Source organism: Octopus sinensis, linkage group LG10 (genome assembly GCF_006345805.1).
Source record: "Octopus sinensis linkage group LG10, ASM634580v1, whole genome shotgun sequence".
Classification (NCBI taxonomy): domain Eukaryota; kingdom Metazoa; phylum Mollusca; class Cephalopoda; order Octopoda; family Octopodidae; genus Octopus; species Octopus sinensis.
The window spans coordinates 72,004,887-72,032,548 of record NC_043006.1 but is presented as its reverse complement, the minus strand read 5'-3'; the positions used below and the strand labels follow the sequence as shown (position 1 = coordinate 72,032,548).

The 27,662-nt window shown below is 36.8% G+C and overlaps 1 protein-coding gene across 1 annotated transcript in view; it reads right to left on the bottom strand.

Annotated features, from left to right (window-relative positions):
- The window catches only part of LOC115216407 (transformation/transcription domain-associated protein-like), a 129,253-nt gene that overhangs the window by 47,432 nt on the left and 54,159 nt on the right, over window positions 1-27,662 (bottom strand). Inside the window, exons 34-54 of the mRNA XM_029785717.2 lie at window positions 27,530-27,616; window positions 26,363-26,459; window positions 25,710-25,831; window positions 23,133-23,303; window positions 22,783-22,866; window positions 22,392-22,511; window positions 21,814-21,933; window positions 21,556-21,648; window positions 19,458-19,577; window positions 16,956-17,015; window positions 15,515-15,582; window positions 14,066-14,177; window positions 12,893-12,982; window positions 11,007-11,254; window positions 9,916-10,069; window positions 9,641-9,748; window positions 8,283-8,356; window positions 6,925-7,024; window positions 5,692-5,790; window positions 3,451-3,540; window positions 1,548-1,763 (exon numbers count right to left, since the gene is read on the bottom strand). Of these exons, the coding sequence (XP_029641577.1) occupies window positions 1,548-1,763; window positions 3,451-3,540; window positions 5,692-5,790; window positions 6,925-7,024; window positions 8,283-8,356; window positions 9,641-9,748; window positions 9,916-10,069; window positions 11,007-11,254; window positions 12,893-12,982; window positions 14,066-14,177; window positions 15,515-15,582; window positions 16,956-17,015; window positions 19,458-19,577; window positions 21,556-21,648; window positions 21,814-21,933; window positions 22,392-22,511; window positions 22,783-22,866; window positions 23,133-23,303; window positions 25,710-25,831; window positions 26,363-26,459; window positions 27,530-27,616 (2,433 nt within the window). The remainder of the gene's footprint in view (window positions 1-1,547; window positions 1,764-3,450; window positions 3,541-5,691; window positions 5,791-6,924; window positions 7,025-8,282; window positions 8,357-9,640; window positions 9,749-9,915; window positions 10,070-11,006; window positions 11,255-12,892; window positions 12,983-14,065; window positions 14,178-15,514; window positions 15,583-16,955; window positions 17,016-19,457; window positions 19,578-21,555; window positions 21,649-21,813; window positions 21,934-22,391; window positions 22,512-22,782; window positions 22,867-23,132; window positions 23,304-25,709; window positions 25,832-26,362; window positions 26,460-27,529; window positions 27,617-27,662) is intronic.

The following is a 27,662-nucleotide window of genomic DNA, read 5'->3' as shown; positions in this document are numbered from 1 at the left end:
GTGGATTTGTGTTGTTGTATAGTGAAACTGTACACCCATCCCAGTAAAAAGTGGGAGTAGCCAGCCATTATAAATAGACCAGTTAGCTGGTCTATTTATAGAGAAGATTGAGAGTATGAGTAAGTCGTGTCTGTGTTGATATAGTAATTATACTGTGATACTGAGTGGACATTATAATGATCCAATCCTTTTGAAGATACTAACACTGTATGACTGGAGATCATACAGTGCCAGATAGAACCATTCTATCGACGACTTTAGAATATAACAATATCTGTCAGAGCGACAGCCGTCATCAAAAGACAGATACAACACTGGCAAAAGACCACTTTACATCTATTTGGTAGACGGAAATTGAAAGAAGCCTATTTTATGTGTGTGTGTGTGTGTTTGTTTTTGTGACTATGTTTGCACTCCACCACCAATTTGAAAACCAGTGTTGGTGTATTTACAACCCTGTAACTTAGCAGTTCAGCAAAAAGAGACCAACAGAACAAGTACCAGGCTTAAAAGAAAAAATAAGTACTGGGGCCGAATCAATCAACTAAAAATTCTTTAAGGTGGCCACAGTCTAATGACTGAAACCAGTAAAGGATAAAAGATACATGTATACAAGAACAAAAATACTCTTAAACATATAAAAAAAAGACTAATTCCATGAGTCACAAGTCTTAATCAACCTGAAAACATTGAATGCAAAACCAAAGTTAAGCTCCTCATAATTTCAATGTCCACTTACTATGCACACATGGGTCAGATTGGAGTGTATCGAAGCAAATTTTCTCTGGCCAAATGCCCTCCCTATCACCAACCCTCACTTGTTTCCAAGCAAGGTAATATTTCCCTATGGCCAGACATGTTTTCATAGAATATGGGAAATGAATGACATTGTTTGTATTGCAGTAATAACCATTTATGATTATCAAATGATATCAAGACAAGGAAACACTATTACACACACACACACACACAAAATGGGCTTCTTTCAGTTTCCATCAACCAAATCCACTTACAAGACGTTGGTTGTTCTGGGGCTACAGTAGAAGGCACTTACCCAAGGCGCCATGCAGTGGGACTGAACCTAAAACTATATAATTGGGAGCCAAACAGCTTAACCATAAAACCACATCTGCATCTATCATAAATCATGACAATCAGAAATGTTGAAACAAGTTCCATTTATACCAGATGAAATTATTGGTGGGAAAATGTTTAATATTGATGTCAGAACATATATTTTTACTACAGTATGTATTATGTGAGTGTATATGTTTGCATGCATGCACACATACACAAACATATGTTCATAACAAGGTTACATCTCTAATCAGCTGCCCACACCTACCTGACCTTTTGCAGTAGGTCTAAATCTAAGAGAATATACAGTGTTCATACCGACAAGAAGCTAAAACAAGAGTTTGAAATATATTTGAAAGTTTCCCCAATGTACAAAAAACCTTATATGGCGAAGAAATAACAATAAAGACTTGAAATTTTGATCTAACAGACAGCAGGAATCAACCAGACCATCAAAAATTTAAACTTACCATAATCCCTAACAGGAAGGTCAACAATTCTAATGCTGTACAGATATTGGTGATGCCAGACTGGTTTTCAACGGTCATCAGTAATTTGTCAAACCAGGCAAGTTTTAGTTCAATGTTGGGCCATACATCTTTGTTCATGACAGTTTTCAGTAAGTTGATACATCGTCTTGAGAGGGCTTCTCCTTGAGTGGCCAAGGCAGTTGTAGATTCTGTCACCTGAAGAAATAAATGACAAAATTGTAATCAAAGTAAAAAAATTTTTTTTTCTTTTTATTAAATATGATTTTGTCCCAAACAAAGCTTGAAACCAATGCAGAGACTAAGAGATTAGAAAAAAGGAAAAGAAGGGGCAAACAAATTCAAAAGATGTCAACTAATTGAAAGTTTAAAGGACTGAATATCATAGACCAGAGGAAAACAAGATGAAGGTAGTGAGTTCCAGGGAGCAGCAGTTCAAGGAAAGATGCTAGAGGTTACTAAACCAGAGAGTATAATATTACTTTGAAGATTAAGGTGGCAAGCTGGTAGAATCGTTAGCATGCCGAACAAAATGCTTTTCATCCTTTGCTTTTCATCCTTTTTGAGTCAATAAAATAAGTACCAGTCAATGTAATTGATTAACCCGCTTCTCCCAAATCTCTGGCCTTCAAACCAATATTACTTTGAAGATTCTTATAGTCAGTTATTGATATTTTTTGAAAGAGAGTTGAAAATATATTTTTCTTATTTTAAATGAAGTATAAGGAAAGGAAAAGAAATTGTAGCTGTAGACAATCTTTAATTCATAATCCAGGTTGGTACAGATCCGACTTATATTGAATTCATATTGGATCTGTACCAATTGGATTATGAATTAAAGATTGTCTACAGCTACAATTTCTTTTCCTTTCCTTACACTTCATTTATTGTTTTTGCAAATACTGAATATATATTTTTTTATATATATTCTTTGCTTGGACTGTATTGGCGAACTTGGATGTTTGACATCCCTTTGAAGGATTTCAATCCTCACTTCTTTTCTTATTTTCAGTCTTTGGATGTATTTAATTATAAAACTAAGGAAAAAAAATCACTCCACTTCAGTAACTTGGTGGAGGTTTTCCTTACTGCCATTGACATGTCAACAAACCAAGATTAGACAGTCTGTCTCAAGATAGTGCTGCTTGTTCAAAGAAACTTCTATGCTGTCATAGAACCTGCTAGAAATAGCAGCAAAATTTCACTCAGATCATATCTGAACATCTTAAGGAAAATTGAATTAGGTATGTAATTCTAGAGACACTGTATAAATACAGAAATGTCATGACTAAAACATTTTTGATCTCAGGTCAACTTGATCAAGATTGATATGGTACTAAACAACAACAGTCAAATTTGGATAACCTAAATTCTAAATAAATCAGGAGTGAATTATAACTCTCTATAACCAACTGTTTTCCCCATAAAATTTGTAGCCTGTTGTCAATATTACAAAATCAAAAAGCTTCATCATTATTTTAACATCTGTTTTCCCATGCTCGCATGGATTGGATGGAGTTTATTGAGGGAGATTTTTTTTACAGCTGGGGACCCTTTCTGTCACCAATCCTTACCTGGTAAGCAAGGTAATATTTCTCCATGCCAGACATGTTTTCACTGAATATCAATCAGAAGGAATGACATCTATTTTCAACAATTACATAATACCAAGACATGGAGACGCAAACACTCACACACACATACAGATGTGTGTGTGTGTGTGAATACATATACACAGTGATCCATGTACATGATAATTATGCAAATGATCTATAAGCACAATGGTATGATGGTGACTGAGAGGGTGACCAGGACAAAGTGGTCTGTGAATATAACAATGAAGTGGACCATTCCTATAGAGAATAGCAGCAGAATACCAACTTACCTGGCAAGCTATTCGTAGAAGGAAGTTAACGACAGAATCACAGTATTGCTTATCAATCGGTTTATTCACATCGGTTTGATTACGCAGACTCTGAAATCAAGGGAGAAACATGAATAAAATTAATTAAATTATTTCGTTATGGAAACTTTAAAGCATAAATGGACAATAAGCCTTTCTACAATGAACTAATGTTACTCCTTAACAACTGTACAGCAGTATTTCAAAAACATATATATATATATATATATATATAGCTAAGTAGAACCTAATGAAAACCACCACAACTCAGAAAAACTTTGTGGCTGTTCAAGTCAATTAAAGAGCCTTTTCATTGTTGCTTGACCTGCTACAAAAAGCAGTCAGATCTCTCACAAACTTTAGTGTCCTTGAAAAAAGAAAAAAAGTGGAACACGTTAAACAATGTAGTTCCACATATATATAACTGGTACTCTGTCAGCTAGGATGATGTGTGTTCCAGTTGATCCAATCAATGGAACGGCCTGCTTGTGAAATTAACATGCAAGTGGTTGAGCACTCCACAGCCATGCATACCCTTAATGTAGTTCTCAGGGAGATTCAGCATGATACAGAATATGACAAGGATGGCCCTATGAAACACAGGTACTACTCATTTTTGCCAGCTCAGTGAACTGGAGCAATGTGAAATAAAATGCCTTGCTGAAGGACACAACACGCCACCAAGAATTGAACTCCCGATCTTGCAATCATGAACCGAATACCCTAACCACTAAGCTACACACCTTCATTCCACATATAGGAGACAGAGTGGCCATGGCTGGAATACTTTTGATCACACAGTTACTCATTTAGAGGTTTCCTGGCCCCATAACTGGAGAAAAAATAAATTTACTAAATATTTTAGATTTAACATACAGATTACTCTGTCAAATATAATATTTATTTATTCACATTGTTTTGAATTAATCATACATTATCTCAAAACTTTGAGATTTTGATGATGTGATTTTTTATTTCTGGAATGACATTGCAGGGTATATGTGAGAGGCCTGATTTGGTCAATCCGAATATAAAACTGGTAGAAAATCTGGGCCAGATATGGCTAGCTTAATTGCTAAAGGGTTAATAATGTCTTATCATGGATAATTGTAATGCACCAACTGCCATCAACTTTTAATTTTTCTGCAATCAGGACTTATTAAAGCTGAAATACTAAACCAGTTGAACTTTTTCTTCTGTTTTGTAGTAGCTTTCTTTATTTCTTTTTATACAAGCTGTTTTATTCTTTTGCTTCAGTTAAACTTGCCACGTGCAAAATATCCAAAAAGTAGTTTAGAAAACCAAACCCAAATTTGGAGAGTAAGTTTCATTTGAATTCACAATCCTGAGATCAAATCTTCTCCAGAAACAAACAAGAACAAGGAGTTAAATATGCAGAGCGTAACAACCCACCTTGTTGCGAGTTCTGGGACCAGCTGGTTCTAGCTGACAGCAGCCAGTAAGGGAACTGTGTCCAGGGTTATAGACAAGGGTTACCACAGCAAGAGGTGAATATAAGAACAGTGATTAATTACTGACTGGCAATCCAATTGTATCATTAAAAATGTAAGAGCACTTGGCAGTGGTTCTTGACAGTCTAAGGTTTTGGCAGTGTAAGTTCTACACTATAAGAACTGGTAGTGAAGTGGCACCACTCTAGCTTATTTATCACTGTTTATTATTATTCACCATGTCCACTTTCCTATGCTCACATTGGTTGGCTGGAATCTGCATAAACAGGTTTTCTATGGCTGGATGCTTTTCCTGTTGCCAACCTTCACACATATCCAAGTGAAGTAATATCGTTCCATGGCCAAACATGTTTTCATAGAAGATTGAATACAAAAGACCCTTTATGCATGATGGTGACCCATTTACAACTATCATGCAATGTTATGGCAAGTAGACAACAACACACATACATATATGATGGGCTTCTTTCAGTTTCTGTCTACCAGATCCACTTACAAGACTTCAGTCAGCCAGGGGCTATAATAGAAGACGCTAACCCATGGTGACATGCAATGGGACTGAACCCAAACCATGTGGTTGGGAAGCAAGCTTTTAACTACACACCACATCTGTCCCTAATACTAAAATACCTGCGTCAATGATCCATAGAAACAAGCAGTGACAGACAGTAGAAAATACATATAAAAGCTCTAGATCATATGACTCAATGAAGGGAGAGAGAGAGAGAGAGAGAGAAATGTTATTGGTTACCTCTGATGGTAGTTGTTGGTCATCTTTGATTCTTTGCATTTCCCATTTAATTATTACTTCAGATAACTCCACAGCCAACTTCTTGTGTTCAAATGAGTGCTGTAGATTGAAATGACAACAATGAAACAAAAACAACAACAAACAAGGTATATGTATGGGGGCAGGAGCTGTACAAGAAAATACAAATAACAGATAATATTGTTAAAATATGAAAGAGTCTTTTTTTTGTAGCTTTTTTAGCACAACTTTCAACAAAAAAAAAAAACGACACTTAGTCAATAAGTGGTTCTCAGTGAGGATGATCAATCTAAGAGAAATAACAGCTAAATTCCAATCGTAACACACTGTCATCATCATATAACTGAAGCCCATATTCCATGGTGGCATGGCTTGGACAGTTCAACAGGGTCTGACTAACCAGTGGGCTGTGTTGGGATCCAATGTCCACTTTAGATACTATAGTCTTAGATGTACTGTGTTTGAATAAAAAACAGAATAGCCACAGCTGGAAGACATTTGATCATCGGTTTCAGGGCCAACCAGGGGTAAATAACAAAATGTGTGTGTGTACACATCATCATCATCATATAATACCCATGTTCCATGTTGACAATGAGTTGAACAGTTTGACAGGATCTAATGTCTACTTAGACATGGTTTCTACAGCTGGGTACTCTTCCTAACACCAACCACTTTACAGAGTGGGCTGGATGCTTTTTATGTAGCACCAGCACTAATCAGGTCACCATGCAACTTGCAAGATTATGAAACCAAGAGGGTAGGGACTTTATGCTAGCAGATGTGGGTCGAGATATGAGACATAAAGAATGGTAATGAAGTGTCCAGGTAGCCCCCCTCAAGGTACAAGGCAAGTGAAACTGAGAAGGGACAGAGGAACTAGGAGAGTGGACAGTGTTTAAAGAGCCCTCAGGCATAGAACACAATCCAAAAATGAAATATAAGCAAGATGTAGTTTTTCAATTCATCTTCAGAAGAGTAGTAAGTCCAAACAAGACTCCAACTGTAACAACATCTTTAACACAGAGAAACATAAAATGATTGATGATGAAGAAATAGTACAATGTCAAATTCAGATCTACTAGCATGGAAGGCAGACATTAAATGATGATGATGACAATGATAATCCTGTTTATAGGAGAAAAGGCTATTTGAAATTCAATGGACAGGAACACAGACCTCAAAATATTGTGAAGAAATGTGGGGAAAACTTACATTTTGTGTGAAGCCAAGTCGCTGTAAGGAACTGACCATATGCTGAATTAAATGGTGACGTACGGGGTAGTAGACTTTGTAATGACGTACCACAAGTTGTCTGTGGATTAAGAGAACAACAAGAAATAATGAGAACATGAAACATAAATACTGACAGAAAGCTGGGAGTTGATAAAACATAATTATGTCTCTCAGTCAGAATAATTTTTTTTTAGGTATAAAATTACAAATTTTGGAAGAGAGTAGGAGACTTAGAACAAGACAGTTGGATAATATCCATGGACTCAATTGGTCATGCTTGGGATTCCAGCCAGAAAGGGCAATGACAGTTGCTTCTGATTACACCCTAAGGAGCAAGTACCTGAAGACTCCTGTGACCTTCCCAGAAATAGTGGACAGTGAAAATGGATGGAAGGATGGACAGGACATATTTGATTTGATAGTCTGCAGTATTTGACTTCAAGGACAGTCAATTGACAGCAGCATTAGAGATCATTAGGGAAAATGCCTTGTGGTATTTGTCCTGGTTCAACATAATACTGAGTTTGAATTCCACTGAGACCAACTTTGCTTTCATCCAGCTAGGGTTGATAAAATAAAATACCAGTCAAGTGCTGAAGAGATCTGGCCTCTCACACCTAACCTACACTGTCATTCTAAAAATATACAATCACCTCATTGAAATCTCAAAGCTATGAGATAATGCATGATTAATTGAAAACAATGTGAATAAATAAGCATTACAATTTACATAGTAATCTGAATACTAAAGGGTTAAACATTTATAAAATTTCATATGACAAAAACCTTAAAAACTAATTTATAAGATGGATGTAGGATGATAGCTTAAGATATTCTGCCCGTATTTTAATGTGTATAAGGAACTGTTTTTTGTCAAAAATTAGGTTTAAAAAATATGGGAGTTTCTTATACATGGATAGTATTATAATCCCTTACAACATCTTTTTTCCAAATTTTAAGCCCCCAAAATTACGGGGTTCATTATACACGTTAAAATATGGTACATCAAACTATAACAGTTTCCTCATCATAGTACCACCCACAGTCAATGATAAAACAGTTTAATCCCTAATTTTGATTGCACCGATAACCACAAAGCACTGTCATATCCAGTTAGTCTGACAGGAGTATGTGGCATGCTCTCCATGCCAAATTTGAGACATCTGGAGTCAGTCAATGACGAAGGATCTTCAGAAACATTCAGACCTTCCGTGACAGTTGATTGCCCTGACTTCTACATTGCTGCACCACTAATAAACATGAACCAGTGGCAGCAGCATCTGTAATAACAGATCTTTGCAACATAAAGAAGGTGAGCAATAAAATAATATACTTACAGCAAATGGACAAGTTGAGGAACTGCATGGCCTTCTTCGACAATGATTTTCTTGGTCCAGTGTGCTAACATTCCCTGGTAGTTGGGAAACAAAGATGGTGGAAAAGAAAGAAAGAAAAATCAATCAGAGTGGAGAAATCAAAAGCAGACAGAAGAGGTGAAGCAGGGAGAGGTGGGGTGTCAGTCCAGGTGATCATTATAGACCTTCCCAGATTGGTTAGATTGATACAGATGATAACCAATATTAACATTGGTAAATGAATATTTAGTGGGAAAACATGATCAGTCAATGGAATGAGGGAATGCCTGTAACAGAATGAACATCACTAAAGACATCTAAAGAAGATGATAGCATGAAATTGGATACTATGTTAGGCCTATCACACAAAGATGCAGAACATAAACATTCACACATACACACATGTATGCCTATATGAAGGCGGCAAGCTGGTAGAATCGTTAGTACACTGGGCGAAATGCTCAGTGGTATTTCATCTGCCGCTACGTTCTGAGTTCAAGTTCAATTGACTTAATCTCTTTGTCTATCCTTGTTTGTCCCCCCTATGTTTAGCCCCCTGTAGGCAATAAAGAAATAAATATATGAAGGGCCTCCATACAGTTAACAGCTACCACTTCCACTCACAAGAAATTGGTAGGAATGAAGTTACTATAAAAAGCATCTGCCCAGGATGCCATGCAGTGAAGTAGAGCTTGAAATCATGTGGTAACAAAACTTACTATATCCACATCACTATGGTAGCACCTATGATATACAAACACACACACAAAAATACACAAAGCTAGTTTTCCATATATGAAACATCGAAGTAATTGATATATCTAAAACAAGTGGCTTATTTCTTTAAATACTTTTTGTTGAAAAAAAAAATATAGACACACAAAGTCCACATAGAATTGCTTTATAGCATGGTACTGTAGCACAAGATTGTGAGTGAAAGAATAAAGAAACTTCTAGTTTATAGAATAAATGTTCTGTTTGAACTTTTCAAGGTTAATAACTAGAGGAAAAGCAGGCTGGAAAAGCCAGAGAAATGGAAATTAGAAGAGAGAGAATTATCAAAAAGAAGGGTAAAAAGTGAATTATATTAGAAGGGAAAAAAATATCCAGCAGAGGGTAGTAAGTGCTTTACGTTCAAGTCTTACTGTATGGCAGCAAGACTTGGACGAAAATGAGAAATTTGTCATACCACATTTCTTGGACCCATAGATCAATAGAATCTACTGAAAAATCCTTTGTGTCAGGACAAAATACAAAAGAAAAGTCACTGAGAGTAAGAAGGAGACACTGAAAAAGGGACAGAAGTGAAAAAAAATGAAAAAAAAAGAGGCTCAACTTACATTGCCATCCTCCATTCTTCCTGGGAAAGCTGGTGTTAAAATCTCAAGAGCTTGCCGAACTACAGCTCGAGCTTCCACTGCATGTGCTTTCAGGAGACTGTGAAACACCTGAAATATCAAGAAACAATTGAAATAGATTATCTGTTTGTCCCCCAGTTTTCTTTAACACCTGTTCATCACACACACATCCCTTTCATTTCTGACTTACAGGCATATTATTAACATTAGTGTTGTGGAGGTGAGTTGTTTGAAAGAAAAGAAAATTAAAAACTTACTTGCAAGACAATTCTTTTATGAATGGCAAATTTGGCTATGATATGGGCTAACAGCAAGTGTCCATGGTATTTGTTGGCTGGGTCAACACAGTTGCGGGGCAACAATGAAGGCCATGCAAATGTCATAAGGCGCCGTAACTTATTGCCCTGTTTCCTGTAGAGAATAGTCAAAGTTGAATTGATAGAGATAGTCAAGTAATTCTCTATTTCTCATTCGTAATCTCTTTCACTCATCTCTCACTTGCTTGTTTGCTCCCTCAAACAATCAACCTTTCTGATACACAACACAGAGTGAAACAAAATTAAAGAAGAAAATTAAGAGAGAGGGAGAGAGAAAGAGTCAAAGAGATAGCAATAAATAACAATAAAGGAAAGGGAGTCCAGAGTAGAAATAGATAGAAATAGTATACTAGGCGCTTTTTTATATTGCACCAATACTTTAGTTGATGTAATCAACTAGCCTTGTCCCCAAAAACTCCAGGCTTTGTACCTATAGTAGAAACTAATGTTACTATCAACTATTATTACAAGCCAATCAGAGAGCCTCCACTCGATCACTCAATCTTCTAGAACTAGCATTTAAATTGCTTTTAAATGACATGCTACTATTTTAAAAAACAAAGGAGGTATAGGACAGCATAGTTCCAGATAAACGAAATGATATATATCATCAACATTATTTAACATCCGTTATTCATGCTGGCATGGTTTGGATGGTTTAACTAGAGCTGGCAAGCTGGAGAGCTGTATTAGACTCCAGTCTAATTTGGCAGGGTTTCTATGACTGGATGCCCTTCCTAATGCCAACAACTTTACAGAGTGTACTGGGTGTTCTTTATGTTGCACCAGCACTTTTTAAGAGGCACCATAGTTTTAGGTGATATGAGTTTGGGTGATATTATGTGACACCGACAAGAGTGCTTTTTACATGGCACTGGAACACAACTCTTGCAGTTTGATTCTCTTCACCAAGGGGATCAGCCTTACTTCTACTGTAGAGCGCAGATCTTCTCATATACACAGAAACACACATATACATACAAGGGAGTGACAGAGAGAGATGGGGAGGGGTATAAAGAGTGTGTACTTACTTATTAGCAGCATCATGGATGTGTGGAGAAGCTTGTTCAACAAGTAGTGAGGAAAACTGGAGCAGAAGGATTCTGACAGCATCGGAGGTGCCAAATGGATTCTCTGGATCAATGACACGGTTAATGAAAACACTGATAACATTATCAGAGTTATCTTGATCCGGGCTGGGAGGTCCCCCTATCAGGGCCTCATCTTCACCGTGTTCGAAGGCGTGTTGGAAACAGGGAATGATAATGTACTGCAGGATCTGGAAATAGATAAGATGCACATATTATTATACAGAGTGTAAGGAATTAATATATGTAGGGAGACTATCAGTGGCTGAGCAATGACACACAGACATGTGAACATTTGTTCTTCAATACTGACACATATGTAGGCATGTGTACATTTATTTAAACACACCCACACAAAGTAAATAGGTAAATGGACCTTTGTCAGTTTTGCCAATGATATTCAGTAATTTAATCAACTGAATGAAACTGGATGGATAAACACTATGGGAGTCTGTTAGATGCTTGTTACTTGATGTATTGGTTACTTGATGCATTGTGCTGATTCACCCTCAGAATAACATTAAGGGCACACATGTCTGTGGAATACTCAGCCACATCATCACCATTTGAATGACCACTGTCGCATGCTTGTATGGGTCAGACGGAATTTGGTGAAGGAGATTTTCAATGGCTGGATGCCCTTCATGGCACAGCTTTGTGTTAAATAGGTTTCCTTCTCAATCACATGGATCACAGGTTCAGCCTCACTGTGTAGCACCTGGGGCACATGTCTTCTATTCTAGCTCCAGACTGACCAAAGCATTATGAATGGATTTGATAGACAGAAACTGAAACAAGCCAGTTGCACGCGTGTGTGTGTGTGTGTGTGTGTGTGTGTTTCTTTGCCTGGATACTGCATCATCACCATCATCATCATCAATATTTACTGGGGAACTTGAAGCTTTATAGTAAACGAGAGTAGACTGAGATGCCACAGTGAAATCAAACTCAACATCATGATTGTGCAGCAAATATCCTAACCATTTGCCCTTGTATACATATCTAGAAGTATGCTTACAGTGACACATGCATATCCATAGACACAAGTACACATAGAATTATGCTTACAGATACACACATACACATGTATATTGATACCAACAAGCACCAAGACACAAACATACTTAGACATACCCCCACACACACACAATAACACACAAATGCACATATTCCTAGACATACACCCATATGCACTCACACATATACACCTAGATATACACCAACATATTCACACATACATACTCAGATATATACCCACACATACATATCTGGACACATGCCCACATACACTCCAGACACACATTCCTAGACACATACAGATATACATGCCTAAGTACTTACCTACACCCATCATTTCTGACTCACCATCTTGTTAAATGTTCAACTCTTTAGCATTCAGATTACCCTGTCAAATCTAATGCTTATTTATTCACATTGTTTTTAATTAACCATGCATTATCTCATAGCTTCAAGATTTCAATGATGTGATTGTTTATCCTTAGAATGACATTGAAAGGTATGTGCGAGAGGCCAGATCAGGCCTGTCTGAACAGAAAACAGGTAGAAAATTTAGGCAAGATAAAGCCAGTTTAAATGCTAATGGGTTAAGTGATGAGAACAAGACATACATGAAACAGTTTGGTACATTTAAGGAGCTGGTGGTGTGGTCATGGAGGTGGTGGTGTAATGGTTAAAGACAGCAAAGATAGGAAAATATGGTGTGTGCATGCGTGTGTGTGTGTAGCAGTGAGGTTCTTAGAGATAGATAAACTAACACACACATTGTCCTACATATATACTTAAAAAGAAAAAACAGGATGAGAACAAACCTTGGCTTTCAATTCTTGGGGGCAGTTCTTCAAATGGAAGACATCGACAAACTTAAAAAAAGCATCTCGCTTCCATTCTACAGGATATGTCTGTGAATATTATAAGACAGAAACAATTTTTTAAAATAAAACAAATAAACAAATTTCTTTTTAAATAAAAAGCCAAGAATCTGAATTATAAGGTGATTAAAGCATGGCTATGTGCTTTCAGGTTCAATCCCACTCCATGGCACCTTAGACAACCACATTTTACGCTAATCTTGTGAGTGAATCTAGCAGACAGAAACTGTGTGGAAGCCTAGAGTACATTGGTAACATCATAAAAATCTAGAAACTTCAAGGATATTAAATAACTTTTGGAATGGTGTATCTTGGAAGCTGTCCTTGGGACAGGCAGCCTTCAGCTTGTTCTGTCCAAAAGGGGTTTTTAACCCAATATTTCCAGGCTAGTATAGCTTTATCTGCTTCTTGATTAACTTTTCAATATATATATATATATATACACATACATACATACACATATGCGTATGCGCATACAACCTCCGATCATGTATGATCGTGGGATAGCACCTAAAAAGTTTCCCTCCAAGGCACAAGTCCGGGCAAAGTTGTATATAGAAGACCAGCAGTCACCCATGCATACCAGCCTCCCCTCTCCATGCCACCGATGTTATCCAAGGGAAAGGCAAAGACCAATACAGCTTGGCACCAGTGACGTCGCAACTCATTTCTACTGCTGAGTGGACTGGAGTAATGTGGAAATAAAGTGTCTTACTCAAGAACACAACACACGCCCGGTCCAGGAATCGAACTCACTACCTCATGATTGTGAGCCTGACACTCTATCCAACATATACATATGTATGTGTATCTCTTTGTGCCTGTATTTCTTCCCCTACCCCAACTGCTTGACAACCAGTGTGTGAGGCAAAAGAGATCAGGCTTAAAAATAGCTTAAAATCACTGGGGTTGACCTGTTTGATTAAAACCTTTCAAGATGGTGCCACATCTTGTTTAATGACTGAAATAAAGAACTCTCTACCATGTTGTATCACACAACTAATTCATAGATCCTTCTTGGTGTGCTTTCACATTGGATTTGTTTTGAAGAGACACAAGGCCCTACCTTTATCTAATGATGTGAGGAGAAATTTCATTAAAAAATTTACTAACCGCAGCAACAACATCATCTAGAAAGTCCTTTACAAACTGAAACTGTGGAATGTACCGGTTGATGAAGCATCTTAATATCTGGAAGAGGAGGTCAATTTCCTTGGTGTGATGTCTGAAATATAAGCATTGACAGAATGAAATGATTGGACACAGGTGTTTGGATGCTGACAATTTGGTATGGCTGACTGGACATTCAGTATATGGCACTGGAGACTATCACACACACACACAAGTATGTAGAAATATATAGAGACAATGAGAGAGAGAGAAAGATATTACAATTTATTAATTGAACACAACTGATATAAATACTTTCCCTCTCTTCATGTACATAGAAATATGCTCACATGATGACGATGATGATGACAAACAGGGAGAGACAACAGTTTATTAACTGAATATGATTGACATAAACACTTTCTCTCTACACATAGAGAAATATGCTCACAAACATGAGAGGAAGAGAAAGAGAAGTGAGAGGCGAAGAGAGGAGAAAGAAGGGAGAGAAGAGGTGAGGAGAGAGAATGAAGGAGAGAGACATTACAATTTACTAACTGAACACAAATGACATGAACACTTTCCCAACCTCCTCACACACATAAAGAGAATAAAGTTCACATACATAAGCAGAAAGTGGGAAGGAAGGGATAGAATGAGAAAAATCATTAAAACATCTGATGTCAATAAGTCAGTGCCAAAACATCCCATATCCAACATGAACAAGTAGAATAAATAACAACTCAACATTATCATCATTTAGCGTCTGCTTTCCATGCTGGCATGGGTTGGACAGTTTGACTGAAACTGACAAGCTGGAGGAGTGCACTCAGTCTGGTTTGGCATGGTTTCTACGGTTGGTTGCCTTTCCTAATGCCAACCAATCAGAGAGTGTAGTGGGTGCTTTTTACATGCCAATGACACCAATATTTTAAAAGAAGCGTCATTATATAATCGACTCAAAAATGAATGGCTGTGTGGTTAAGATGCTTGTTTCATAACTATGTGATTTCAGGTTCCATTACACTTAACAGCATGCTGGGCAAGTATTTACTACCTTAGCCTTGAATAGCCAAGGACTTAGGAGTGAAATTCACTCCCAGCAAAACTGTATGGAAATTAATCTGTTCAAGAAACTGTTCCTGTTCTTGAGTGATAGAATTAATCTGTCCACTGGTTTATCACCACTATCTGGTATTTGGAGCACTTTAGCAGAGTTTGAACTGCTGTAAGTATTTAGGAGCAGGCTTTTTTCCACCCATCAGTCACGAAAATTATCAATGACTCATGGATGTAATATGACAGAACCATGGACACAACATGTGACAGACACATGGATGGTGATTCTGACAGCATAAAAATTCACAAGGAGACATTGTACTGCAGACTAATCCAACCTGTACCAACACTGGAGAAAAAAAATGTTATACATGACTGAAGCAGATTACTTACTTGAAATATGTTAGAAGACATCGAACTAAGAGAGCTGGTTCTTGCCAGTGAATGTAGTCCAAATTGTCCTGGAAACAAACACAACTATTATACAAACTGAAACCAACAACATTTAAAAATCACTTTTTAAAAATCCGGTTATAAAGTATCTATTACACAAAACTGCTAATGTTATAATATATCTATTAAATAAAATGATTACATAAAATAATTTATAAAACAAAATTCTTATGTAAATTACTTATGAAATAAAATGTTTATTTTATAAAAAAGTGATAAATATTGGTATGTATGTTGATGAATATTCTTAACTCGGGAAGCTTCAATGAAAAATTTCTTATGTAGTGTTATACATAGGAGTAAATGAATCTACAAGAGCCTGTTTCTAAATTTATTATTTAACGTCCAGCTTCCAAGTTGGCATGAGTCCAATGGTTCAATAGGATCTGACAAGCCAGTGGACAGTATCAAGATCCATAACTGTTTTGGCACAGTTTCTATGGCTGGATGCCCTTAACGCCAACCATTTTAAAGAGTTTGACTCAGCACTGCAACAGCCATCAGTATTGCCATGAACCAGCAGAAGATCCTCTACATGGTCGCTCAATCTGCATGAAACAATAGCTAAATCACTCTCATATCACTGTGGTCCTAGGTACCCTTAAAAAGATGAGGTGGTCAAGACTGGAATGTCTTTGATCATAAGACCTACTCAATCAGTTACAAGAGGCTAAGCAACAACAAACAAAGTACTATCTCAATTTGGAGGAAGAAGTTGTTTCAATCTTATGGAACCTCTTTAAAGTAAGCTGGGAAGTGGACTATTGTCATCATTTAACATCCTTTTTTCCATGCTGGCATGAGTTGGACACCCTTTTCTTATAATACAGTAGGATGTGATTTGAGAGAGATTTGGCTGTTATTTCTAACTAGTCAAACAACCATTTCAACAACTTCTTCTGAAAAATTGACACTTTGGTGTTGCATAATTAGCAGACACAGTAAGCTAGAACCGATGAGTATTTCAATGGCTTGTTGTACAAGTTGCATTCCTACTACAGAAAGAGCTATCTGCTATCCAGGGGATGAGTTATCCCTCAACCATTTAACACTGTAAAACTGAAAAAAATTCAGTATTATGGATTTCTATGATTTTGAAAAAATTGAATTATTTTATTTGTTTTTCATTTTACTGAGTAAATGATTATTGAAGTTTTGTACATTTTGATAATTGTCAAGTTTGTGGAATACAGGCTATAGGCTGCAGGTGAGTGAGTGGTGGTGGTGGTGGTGTCTTTCTCAATCGACAGAGAATAACAAGAATTAGAACAATCAGAAAACCTGATAAGGGAATGTTATCCATGTATTTAAGGAATACTCAGTGGAATACTAAACAGCAATCTCAGAAATAAAAGAGAAATGGAAGTTTTGAAATACTTACAATTTTTTTATGTTTTTCCTGAAAACTATCTGATGTCCAAATCATTCTTAACTTGGCCACCTTTTAAAGAAAGAATAATAGGAGTGGATTAAACATTTTGGATACACATGTAAACTTAACAGAAAATATCAGTGTAGTTATGAGATTGTAGGGTCCAGATAACTAAAAGGTGGTACTCTTTGTTGTCTGATTTAACATCACCATGAGCTGGCCCCTAGATACCTCTAGTGAAGTTTAGTCTGTTGCAAACATTCAGTCTAAATCTTTGATCTGAGGATGTGATGTTTTTTTAATTTTGTAATTCTAAGTCCCTTTCTCACACCAGTTTCAGACAAAGAATAAAAACCCTCATACACACAAAATTCAGATAAACATAACGAGTACAGAAACACATACACACGAAAATCAAGTTAGATACTTTGGGTCAATGAATGCAAATGCTTCACAGTAGCAACCACAATGGGAGTAAAGTTAACATGTTGAACTACTGACACTACTCCTCCTGATATTACCACCACTTCTATTAACACAATTACCACTGTACTATTATGTCATGATGAGGTAACCCAGTCTTACCCTACAAGGTCGTAGTGGTCTAACAGCTGACATTTTTTGACTAGACACATGATCAGGAAAGAGCAGACTCCAGAATTATTTATTCAACTGTTTAACCCTTCAGCATTCAAACTGACCATATCCAACCAAAGTGAAAGTACATTGGTTTAGTGGTTGGGTACTTGGCTCACAATTGTAAGGTTGTAAGTTCAATTCCTGGCGAAGAATTGTGTCCTTGAGCAAGTCACTTCATTTCACATTGCTCCAGTCCACTCAGCTGGCAAAGTTGAGTAGTACCTGTATTTCAAAGGGCCAGGTTTGACTGTGTCATGCTGAATCTCCCTGAAGACTACATTAAAGGTACACGTGTCTGTGGAGTGCTCAGCTACTTAATTTTACAAGCAGGCTGTTCCATTGATTGGATCAACTGGAACCCTCATCATCATAACCGACGGAGTACCAGGGAGAGAGATCCAACTAAAATATTCTACCTGCTTTATGTTCAAAGTGGCCAGATCTGGCCTCTCACACCTACCCGACAATGTCATTCTAAAACTAAACCACCCCATCATAAGAATCTTGAAGCTAAGGAGTAATGCACAATTAATTCAAAGCAATGTGAATAAAGTGGAGGCACATGGCCTAGTAGTTAGAGTCGAGAGATTGCTGGTTCAAATTTCAGACCAGACAATGTGTGTGTTTATGAGTGAAACACCTAAGTTCCATGCGGCTCCAGCAGAAGGTAACAGCGAACTTCTGCTGACTCTTTTGCCACAACTTTCTCTCACTCTTTCCCCCTGCATCTGCTGCTCACCTGTGATGGACTGGCATCCCATCCAATGGGGAAGCCATATGCCAATGAAACCAGGAAACTGGCCCTTAAGAACCAGGTGTGGTTCAAGAAGGAACAAACAACAACAATGTGAATAAATAAGAATTACATTTAACGGAATAATCTGAATACTAAAGGGTTAATGTCTAATTTTCCATGCTAGCATGGCTTGGATGGGAATTGATTTTGAAACAAGACTTTAAGGTAAATACATTTCTTGTTGCTGACCCTAACTTGTTCTTTGGGTACTTGGGTTTTTGAAAGCACAGAGCAGCCAGTCATAATGACAACATCAACACTGCTTTTCTCATAATGACAACAAGCAAAGTATTGACTTTCATGTATATTTACACACACATACACAATGAGCTTAATATAGTATCTACCTGCCAATTCACTCACATGGGACTGGATGAACCAGTACCAAATCAGAAAATACTTGCCCAAGGTACACCATGCAGTGGGACTGAAAAACCACATGGTTGTGAAATGAAATCCTTAACCAGAATGCCAAACCTGCAGCTCCAAAATGAGGTCTGGAGGCAATAAAGGGCTAAGTCAACCCTTACAAAATTTCAACTTAACAAGATTGCAAGACACTAATTAACAAATTGATAAGGCATCCAAATCTAGTTTTATCTCCACACCATATTCACCATTACATAGCCGCATCATACCACATTTATACAGTTACTCAATGAAAAATTGTAGAGATGTTAAAGTGTAGAGTCCATAGATAGTATTGATTGGAAATGTCAATTGATTGATGAATACTTAATGGTGTTTATAAGGTGATTAAAGCATTTTGAAAATGAAAGACAATAATTACTGGTGAAATAAGAAACAGTAAAGGCTTTTGAGGAGAAAGAGGTAAAAGAGTGGAAGAGAAGGGAGAAAGAAAGGACAGTGAGGATGAAATGATGATGAAGGAGAGGAGGAGGGCAACAGTTATTGTTAAAATATAATGATGAAGATTATGAGATGAAATAATTGTGATAGTTGGTGCTGAAATGAGATGAGGACAACATCCAAAGCCAAAACAAGATGACAAACAACAGTGGCTTTTGCTAAAAACAAATGTAAACCTAGTACAGAAATGAGAAATAAATACTTACAGCTAAGACTTGGTCTGACAACCATGTTTCATTCATTTCTACTAAAAGACTAATCAACCTTATTGCCTGGAATTGCATTTCTGCTTTGATATCTTGTGCATGTTGTGTATCTTGTGCATTCTGTAAAAAAAAAAAGAAAAAAAGAATCAAAGCAATGCAAACAACTATAATATTTTGTCTCCTCATTAAGGCAGGAGAGACAAAACATTTCACTAATATTTTAGTAGTGGTGGGGATTTGATATTTTAAAGTTTAAGGACCAATGCATTCTGCATTAGGCTATAAACACATGTATAATCTGAAAAAATATTTTCACTAATGATTGCAAAAGCAGGTGTGATCCAAATATACAGATCAATTTATATCTATTAAATCTATGGACCAACTTGTTCTTATATCAAATATATAGAATGAACTCAGAAAAAATCTGCAAAACCAGCAGCAACAAGAAAAATCATTGCTTTTACAATACAGTAATCCCTTGCCATATCATGGTTCATCTATCACGGTTTATTATTTAAGCTTATGATTCCTCCATGGTGTTCTTTTGCATTTATAATAAAATAAATATATACAAATTATAAAAATATATATGGTACAACATTGTTTCTACTTCGTGGATTTTCACCTATCATGGGGGGAGGGGCCTTGGGATGATAGTCGAGGGATTACTATATTCAAGAAACCATATATAGTGTTACAGTGTTTCGAGACTGTCATTTCTTGGTAAACCCTTTCAATACCAAATCACATGAATCCACTTCTAGTTCCATGATAGAAAATGTTTTAAATTGTTTGTATTTAACCTTTTGACAGCATAATTAAATTGCATGGACATTCCCCTTAATGATGGTAATTATCCCTCAAAAAATAGAAATGATATTTTCTGCATCTGAAAAACTTTTTTGGCATCTCCTGTAAATATAGTTTTCATATCCACCACTGAAAATACTATAAAAAGATGTTCGATGATGTGAAAATATTTTGAAAATCTGAAAAACATAAAAAGTGTCACAGGAGGTGTCTCCATTTCTTGCAGCATAAGAAGAGGTTTTTTTTTCAAAGCCATGGAATATAATTGCTTTCCACAGTTAATGATAACTGAATTTTGAGTGGATATACCCAGGGTGGTGGAGTGATGGAACTGTAAGAACATTGGATTGGATGTCTTGTGGCATTTGTTCTGTCTCTTTGCACTCTAAATTCAAATCCTGTCCAGGTCTACTTAGGTGGTAGGTTTAATTCATTGCCCAGTTTAACACCATCACCTGGGCATATGGCGCCTTTAACAATGTCCACATTCATCCATGTCAGTGACCAGGTTACAGTAGTGCAATGAAAATTTTGACACATTATGTAATAAATTTAAAGTGAATTTAACAGCTCTGTGAATGACATAGTGGTTAGAGTGTTGCACTCACAACGGTGAGATTATGGTTTCAGTTCTTGGATGAGGCAGCAAATTGTATTGAGTAAAACACTTCACTTTACATTGCTTTGGTCCATCCAGCTGTAAATGAATTCCAGCAATAAGTAGGAAATTAATCCTGTGATGACCTGATGTCCTGTTCAGTATTGTAATCCCAGTCATATGCTATGGAAACTGGGTTAATCTCCAGCCTTATCAATCTTGGGGCTCATGACATATCTAAGTATGTTATTAAATGACTCTACCACCATGTAGTTGCTTCAGTTTCAGCACACAGTTTCAAATCAAGTCACTTGCTGGACAAGTACTCCATCTTAATTTTTTTATTTTTATTATTATTCAGTTTTCCTTAAAACACCAACAAAAAAGGAAATTTTTAATTTTATCAAATCTCTCAAAATTAATTAAAACATACAGGCAATATTTCAATAGAAATTTGGTCTTGAAAGGGTTAACAAGAATAACCAAATTGTCATCTGAGGCTGAATTTAGCCAAACAACCCATCAGGCTCAACAAATGTATTAAAGTTCGATACAAATAGTTAGTGTAATATAATAATTTCAATAGTCCCTAATCCACTGTTCATTAGATTTTGACATCAACATTAGTAGGTTGTGTGCGGGGCTGGGGAGGGTTCAAATAAAGGACTTTGTAATGGAATAAGATACCTGAATGTTCTTGAGAGCCATGTTGACGAGTCTCATTGGGTTGGCCATGATTACATCTCGGATCACTTGAGCATCTTTATGTTTCACAATAAACTGTAAAAGATAAATGATTCAAAAACAAATAAATAAGACCAACTAACATGAAAAGGTGTGACCCTCACCTCTAACCAAACAACAGTTTGATACAAGCGGAGGAAAAATGATGGCTATAAAAATGGAAATATGTGGAACAGGAAAGGAAATGGAAGAGAAACTTACCTCTAAATATCTCGTCCATTGTTGGTCAATAATTGTGTTGTCATTGAGGAACAATTCTACAGTTGGTCCTGGGAAACGAAGTAGGAACTTCAAGAGGGGTTCTCTAAATGGACTGCCAGCCTGTGAAAAACAGATAGATTTTATTTGATAATTCCTCCACAATATATAGATATAATAGACAGCAGGGCATTCAGCAACATACGTTATGCTTTGCATAGCTTAGTCGGAAGTGAGACTCCAAGACAGATGCAATGAGGAGATGGAGGACGAAACTCTGAATCCATTAACCAAATCTGACTTACAAGATATTAGCAATCATCTGAGGCTATTGCAATGACATCTGCCTAAGGAATCACCTAGCAAGACCAACTCCAAAACATTGTGGTTACTAGCTATGCTTAAGCTCATTAAGAAGATTTTCCACAACTGCTACAAGACATTTCACCCACCATTCTATTATTGTTGCAACTTCACTTCTATTTCTTCAGCCCAAAGAGAATGCAAAAATGTTAAAAAAAAAAAAAGGTAGCACTAAAACCACAGCTGATATTCAAACGAGAAAGTAATAGTGTACTTACCTCCATAAATAGGGCCTTTTCTGTTTGGAAAATTAGTCTCGTTAGGGGTTCAATAATCTTCTGGGTTGCAGTTGGCACTAAGTGGAAGATGTTGATAATGGCAGCACAAATTTTCAATTCCTGCAATGAAAATGACTGATTTATGACAAAAGATGGCATGGTCATAACTGGAATGTCTTAACCATAAGTATGGTCAATCAAGGTGGACCTGATCAAGCAGACTTATGCAACAACTACTACTACTACAACTAGGCAATAAGGGTGCTTCATATGTGACTGCTTGGTCCACTAGAAAAAGTAATGAAATCACACACTACTATCTATTTAAGAAAGGGAAGGACAGTGCTCACTGATCAGGACTGAGCAACAAAAATTGACTTTTAAATCTTACCTGAGACAAGACTTGACCATTATTTCGTTGTTGACCACTTTTTTGGTTTGAGATCGCCACTTCCATGAATTTCTTCAGATGTGTCTAAAAAGAAATGTTGGAATTATCAAAAAAGAAAAAAAACATACATGAAGTGGGTTAGTGTCAGATTTTGTTCAGTGATATAACTGGAAGTTATCAAGAACCAATGTCAACTTCTGCTCTATGATGTAATTGTAGATATAGTTAACCATGTTGAAGTACTGCTCTGTTATATTCTATGGTGCAATGAAAGACAGAGTAAATCAATGCTAGCTTTTGTGCCGTGACGTGATTGATTGAAGATATACTGAGACAGTGTGTCAACTTACCAATAATTGTTCAAGAAGTTTCTCTTTAAAGGTGTGTGGGAACAGTTGGGTGAGGCTAGTAAGACGCTGTATCACATTTAAGTTGAGGTTGCGGTAGTCACCGAGCAAGCCGAGAAGGGGTCGCATGTCGCCGTGAACCATTTCCATATCAATGTTGAAGCCAGAGATAAACTGGTGGTGAGAAACAGAAACTAGTTCATAACAGGTTCAAGTTACATGTACAACACACACAGTACAGACAAGAAAAACAAAGACACAAACATGCAGAGGTAAAATACACACACATACAACATTCATAGGCATAAACCACACATACATCACATAAAGCTACAAAACAATACATATGTATATGTGTGTGTGTGTGTGTGTATATATATATATATATATCATATATAAATATATCATCGTCACCGTGACCGACCAGGCTATCAGATGTTGCTACACGTCGCTGGTCACAATGCGTTTCACATTGTTTTAGCCTTCAGATGACACCACCCCGCTGGCTAAGCGAGCAGGCCAACAGAAGAAAGAGTGAGAAAAAGTTGTGGCGATAGAGTACAGCAGGGATCGCCACCGGCCCCTGCCGGAGCCTTGTGGAGCTTTAGGTGTTTTCGCTCAATAAACACTTACAACGCCCGGTCTGGGAATCGAAACCACAATTCTACAATCGCGAGTCCGTTACCCTAACCACTGGGTCATTGCGCCTCCACATATCATATATACATATACTCATCATTTAAAATCAAGCAGTAGTGGGGGATGACAAATGCAGACACAAAGACTATATATATACATACACGACAGGCTTCTTTCAGTTTCCACCTATCAAATGCACTCAAAAAGCTTTGGTTGGTCCGAAGCTATAGTGGAAGATACTTTCCCAAAGTGCCATGCAGTAGGACTGAACATGGAACCATGTGGCTGGGAAGCAAACTTCTAACCTCATAGCCATATAAATGTAGGAGTAATTATAATAAATACAAGTTTATATCATTTGCTCCCTACATACGTGTCATTGGTGTAGTTCTCTGCAACCTCTGCATTGAATACTCGAAGTGCAGCAGGATGCTGAACCACAATAGGTCAATGAGGGAACAATTTACAACATTATGTTACAGAAATTAATGAAATAAAGTGTTCCCCTGATGACCCATTGAGGTTAAGCATTCAAAACACCCTAGGGAGAGGTTCCAAACAACTTCAATGGCAAAATGTACTGGAACAAATGATATAAAATTTGTGTATCATAACTTCTCCTACATTTACTCTGTATATCATAACCAGTAATTCTTCTTGCGATACTAGTAAACCATATCTCAATACTGGTAGGAGACTGGAGGATGATAATCTATGTGGAGCTCTAAACACAACAGTAGCAATCATACATTTATTTGTACACACAATATATACTATATACATTATATATATATAAAGCAATGATGATGCTAATCTTGGGAATATATTGGGTCATCCCATAAATAATGCATTTTTTTATACTTCTTTTATTTTTTAAAATTAAGATAAACAAAGTTCTTTTTTAATCTAAAATAGATATTCTCCTTCATTTTCTACAATGCTCTTCCATCTCTGTGGCAGATTTGCAAGGCCCCTCTTCCAAAATTCACTAATCCATGACAAAAAATACTTCTTCAGTACTGTTTTGACCTCAACTACAGAATTCATATTTTTTCTGTCCAAATGATTTTGAAGACTGCAGAATAAATGATAATCAGGTGGGACAATGTCCAACAAATATGGTGGGTGAGGCACAATTTCCCATTGAAACTGCTCCAGCCTTTGGAATGTCATCCTCACTGCATGTTGCCAAGCATTATCTCGATGGAAGAACGCCTTTCATCTTGAAACCAAAGATGGTCGTTATTCTTCTAGCACAGACATAGATGAATGGTTGAATGACCAAATCCAAGATTCTCTGCTAGTTCCTCTGCTGTTACGATGGGATTTTGTTCCACCAAGGTTTGCAGGATGCCCTCATCGAGCTCTACATATCTTCCAGGATGAGGCTCGTCTTCGAGGCTGTGGTTTCCGGTTCAAAATTTCAGGAACCACCATTGACACTTATTGCCTAATCTCCATACACTGCATTATTATTCCTTGCACTTTCCATTGTGTTGTTGCCTTTATTGAACTCATAAAGCAAAATAGACTGAATATGCTCCTTTGTCACTTCCATTATAGCTTTGAAAAAATAACTGTTAAAGTCGAACTGCACTCATCAAAATTTGCGCTAAGAATAAATACGAAGTAAAATTACTACCTGCTATTATAGCAAATTGATTCAGGCAGTTTATCCTGTCCCCCTCCGACTTTTAGTTCATGCAATTGAAAAAACCGCATTATTTATGGGATGACACAATATATATATATATATATATATATATATATATGCATATGCATACAATAATGATGATAATGTATAATGATAGTATATGCAAAAGTGGATACATAGCTTGATACATATGTACATATACACACACAGATACATTATGTGATGCTTATATACATACATACACATCCATATACACTCACACACACTACACACACCTATATACATACCTTTCTCATACACTCATGAGCTGCCTGTTGCAGTTCTGTATTGCTGCTGTCTAATGCTTTGTAAAGCAAGTGGAAGATTTTTTCTCGACTCGGTTGGATATAATGGCACGCAGCTAAGGCTCCTATAAAACACACAAATACAGAGATATTAAAAGGAACAGAACATATTTAGTAGTCAGCTGCTACTAACTACCAAAACAGCTGCATCTTGAGAAAACATGGTTGCTTGACCTGCTAGATACAACAGCAAAATGGCACCCTCAAATCATACACTGTTGTCATGAAAAAATGGGAGTATAATGTAATTTCAGTTACATTGTGTTTGGGAAAATATACAGGATGGTCACTGTTGAAATGTCTCTGACTGACATGGACTAAAAACAACAACTATATCATTAGCTGAATCACAATAAGACAACAAAAATGAATGAAATAGGTTATGTTGTTTTAGGGTGAAAATTCTTCTTACAATTTCTAAAAGAAAAATTATTGTTTAAATTAATTCAATAAATAATTTAGAATATTTTGAGTTTCTTTTTGCTTCAGTCAGTTCATATGACCATCACACAGTCATTTTATTTTTACTGGCCAATAGAAAAAGTTGTGAGAAATGATTTGCATATGATTAGCATTCCATAAGATATGTTACTTACGTAAAGTACTCTTGCGGAGTGGAACTAAGTTGGAGATATTCTTGTAACAGGCCATCTTCATCAGAGCAGAATCTTCAGCATTTGAAAGATTCAAGAGCTGACAATAACAAAAAATTGAGAATCAATTAGAATACAAGAAGCAGATTTGGTTTATTTTATGATAATGAACAAGAAAGGATAAAAAAGGAAAAAGAGAAAAAGAGAGGAATTGGTAAATATTTGTAATATTTAGAACTTTCTCAAAGATGTAACATTTTCATTTGTTTTGGTTTTTTTTTTTTTTGCAAGAGGGAGGGTTTCATTCCATAAGAGACAGGCTACCATCTGTGACTATTTTTTGCAGAACCTTCAAGACTAATGCTTGGAGAGGAGGGCAGCAAGTTATTCCCAGACTGGATCTGTTGCCAGAATGTCTGCAACAAATTAGACTCTGTTAAAGGGACCCAATGACCGGGTGATTACTAGACTTAATCTTCAACACTAGACTTAATCTTGCCTGGCAGGCTTAATCTTGGTGGATAAATTAATTCTTCATCAAGTTCAAGACCACCACCAGGCACCTCGGGTACTTTTAGCCAAATACATACTGTTGCAAAGTATTTGGACCAGGTCTCTATTTAGAGGGTCTTCTCAGCTGTAAATGGGTCACCCTTGCAATGAAATATCCTTCTGGTCAGAGGGAATGTTGGCCTACTCACCTAGCCAGCAAGGTGGCACCATTCAAAAGCTAAAATGATGCAAAGAGTATTATGCCCATCTGGTCGATACTGTGATGTGTGTGTGTGTGTGTGTGTGTATATATATATATATATATATATATATATATATATATATAGAGGATGGGCTTCCTTCAGTTTCCATCTCACAAGGCTTTAGTCAACCTGAGGTTCTGGTAAAAGACACTTGCTCAAGGTGCCGCACAAACTTTGGAAAGCAAACTTCTTAACCACACTGTCACACCTGCACCTATGGTCACAGATGTATATCTAGTAATAGAGAAATCTCTAAAATGGCAGAACATTTCAAAGACAAACACCAGAAAACACAATGATGGGAAAACAGAGAGTAACGAAGTAATGGAAAAGAAGAAAAATATATATGGAAAAGGTCAAAAATACAAAGGGAAGAAAAACTGAAGGATGACAGCAATGATAAACAAAAGCATACCTCAGCAAAAAAGACCTTGTGTTCCATTTTCAAGAGATCTATGGTAAAAAGTCTCGGCTGTAGAGTTGTACAGAACGTGCTCCCTTCCTACAAAATAGGATTAAAAGACATTCAACTTCAAGACAACAGGCAG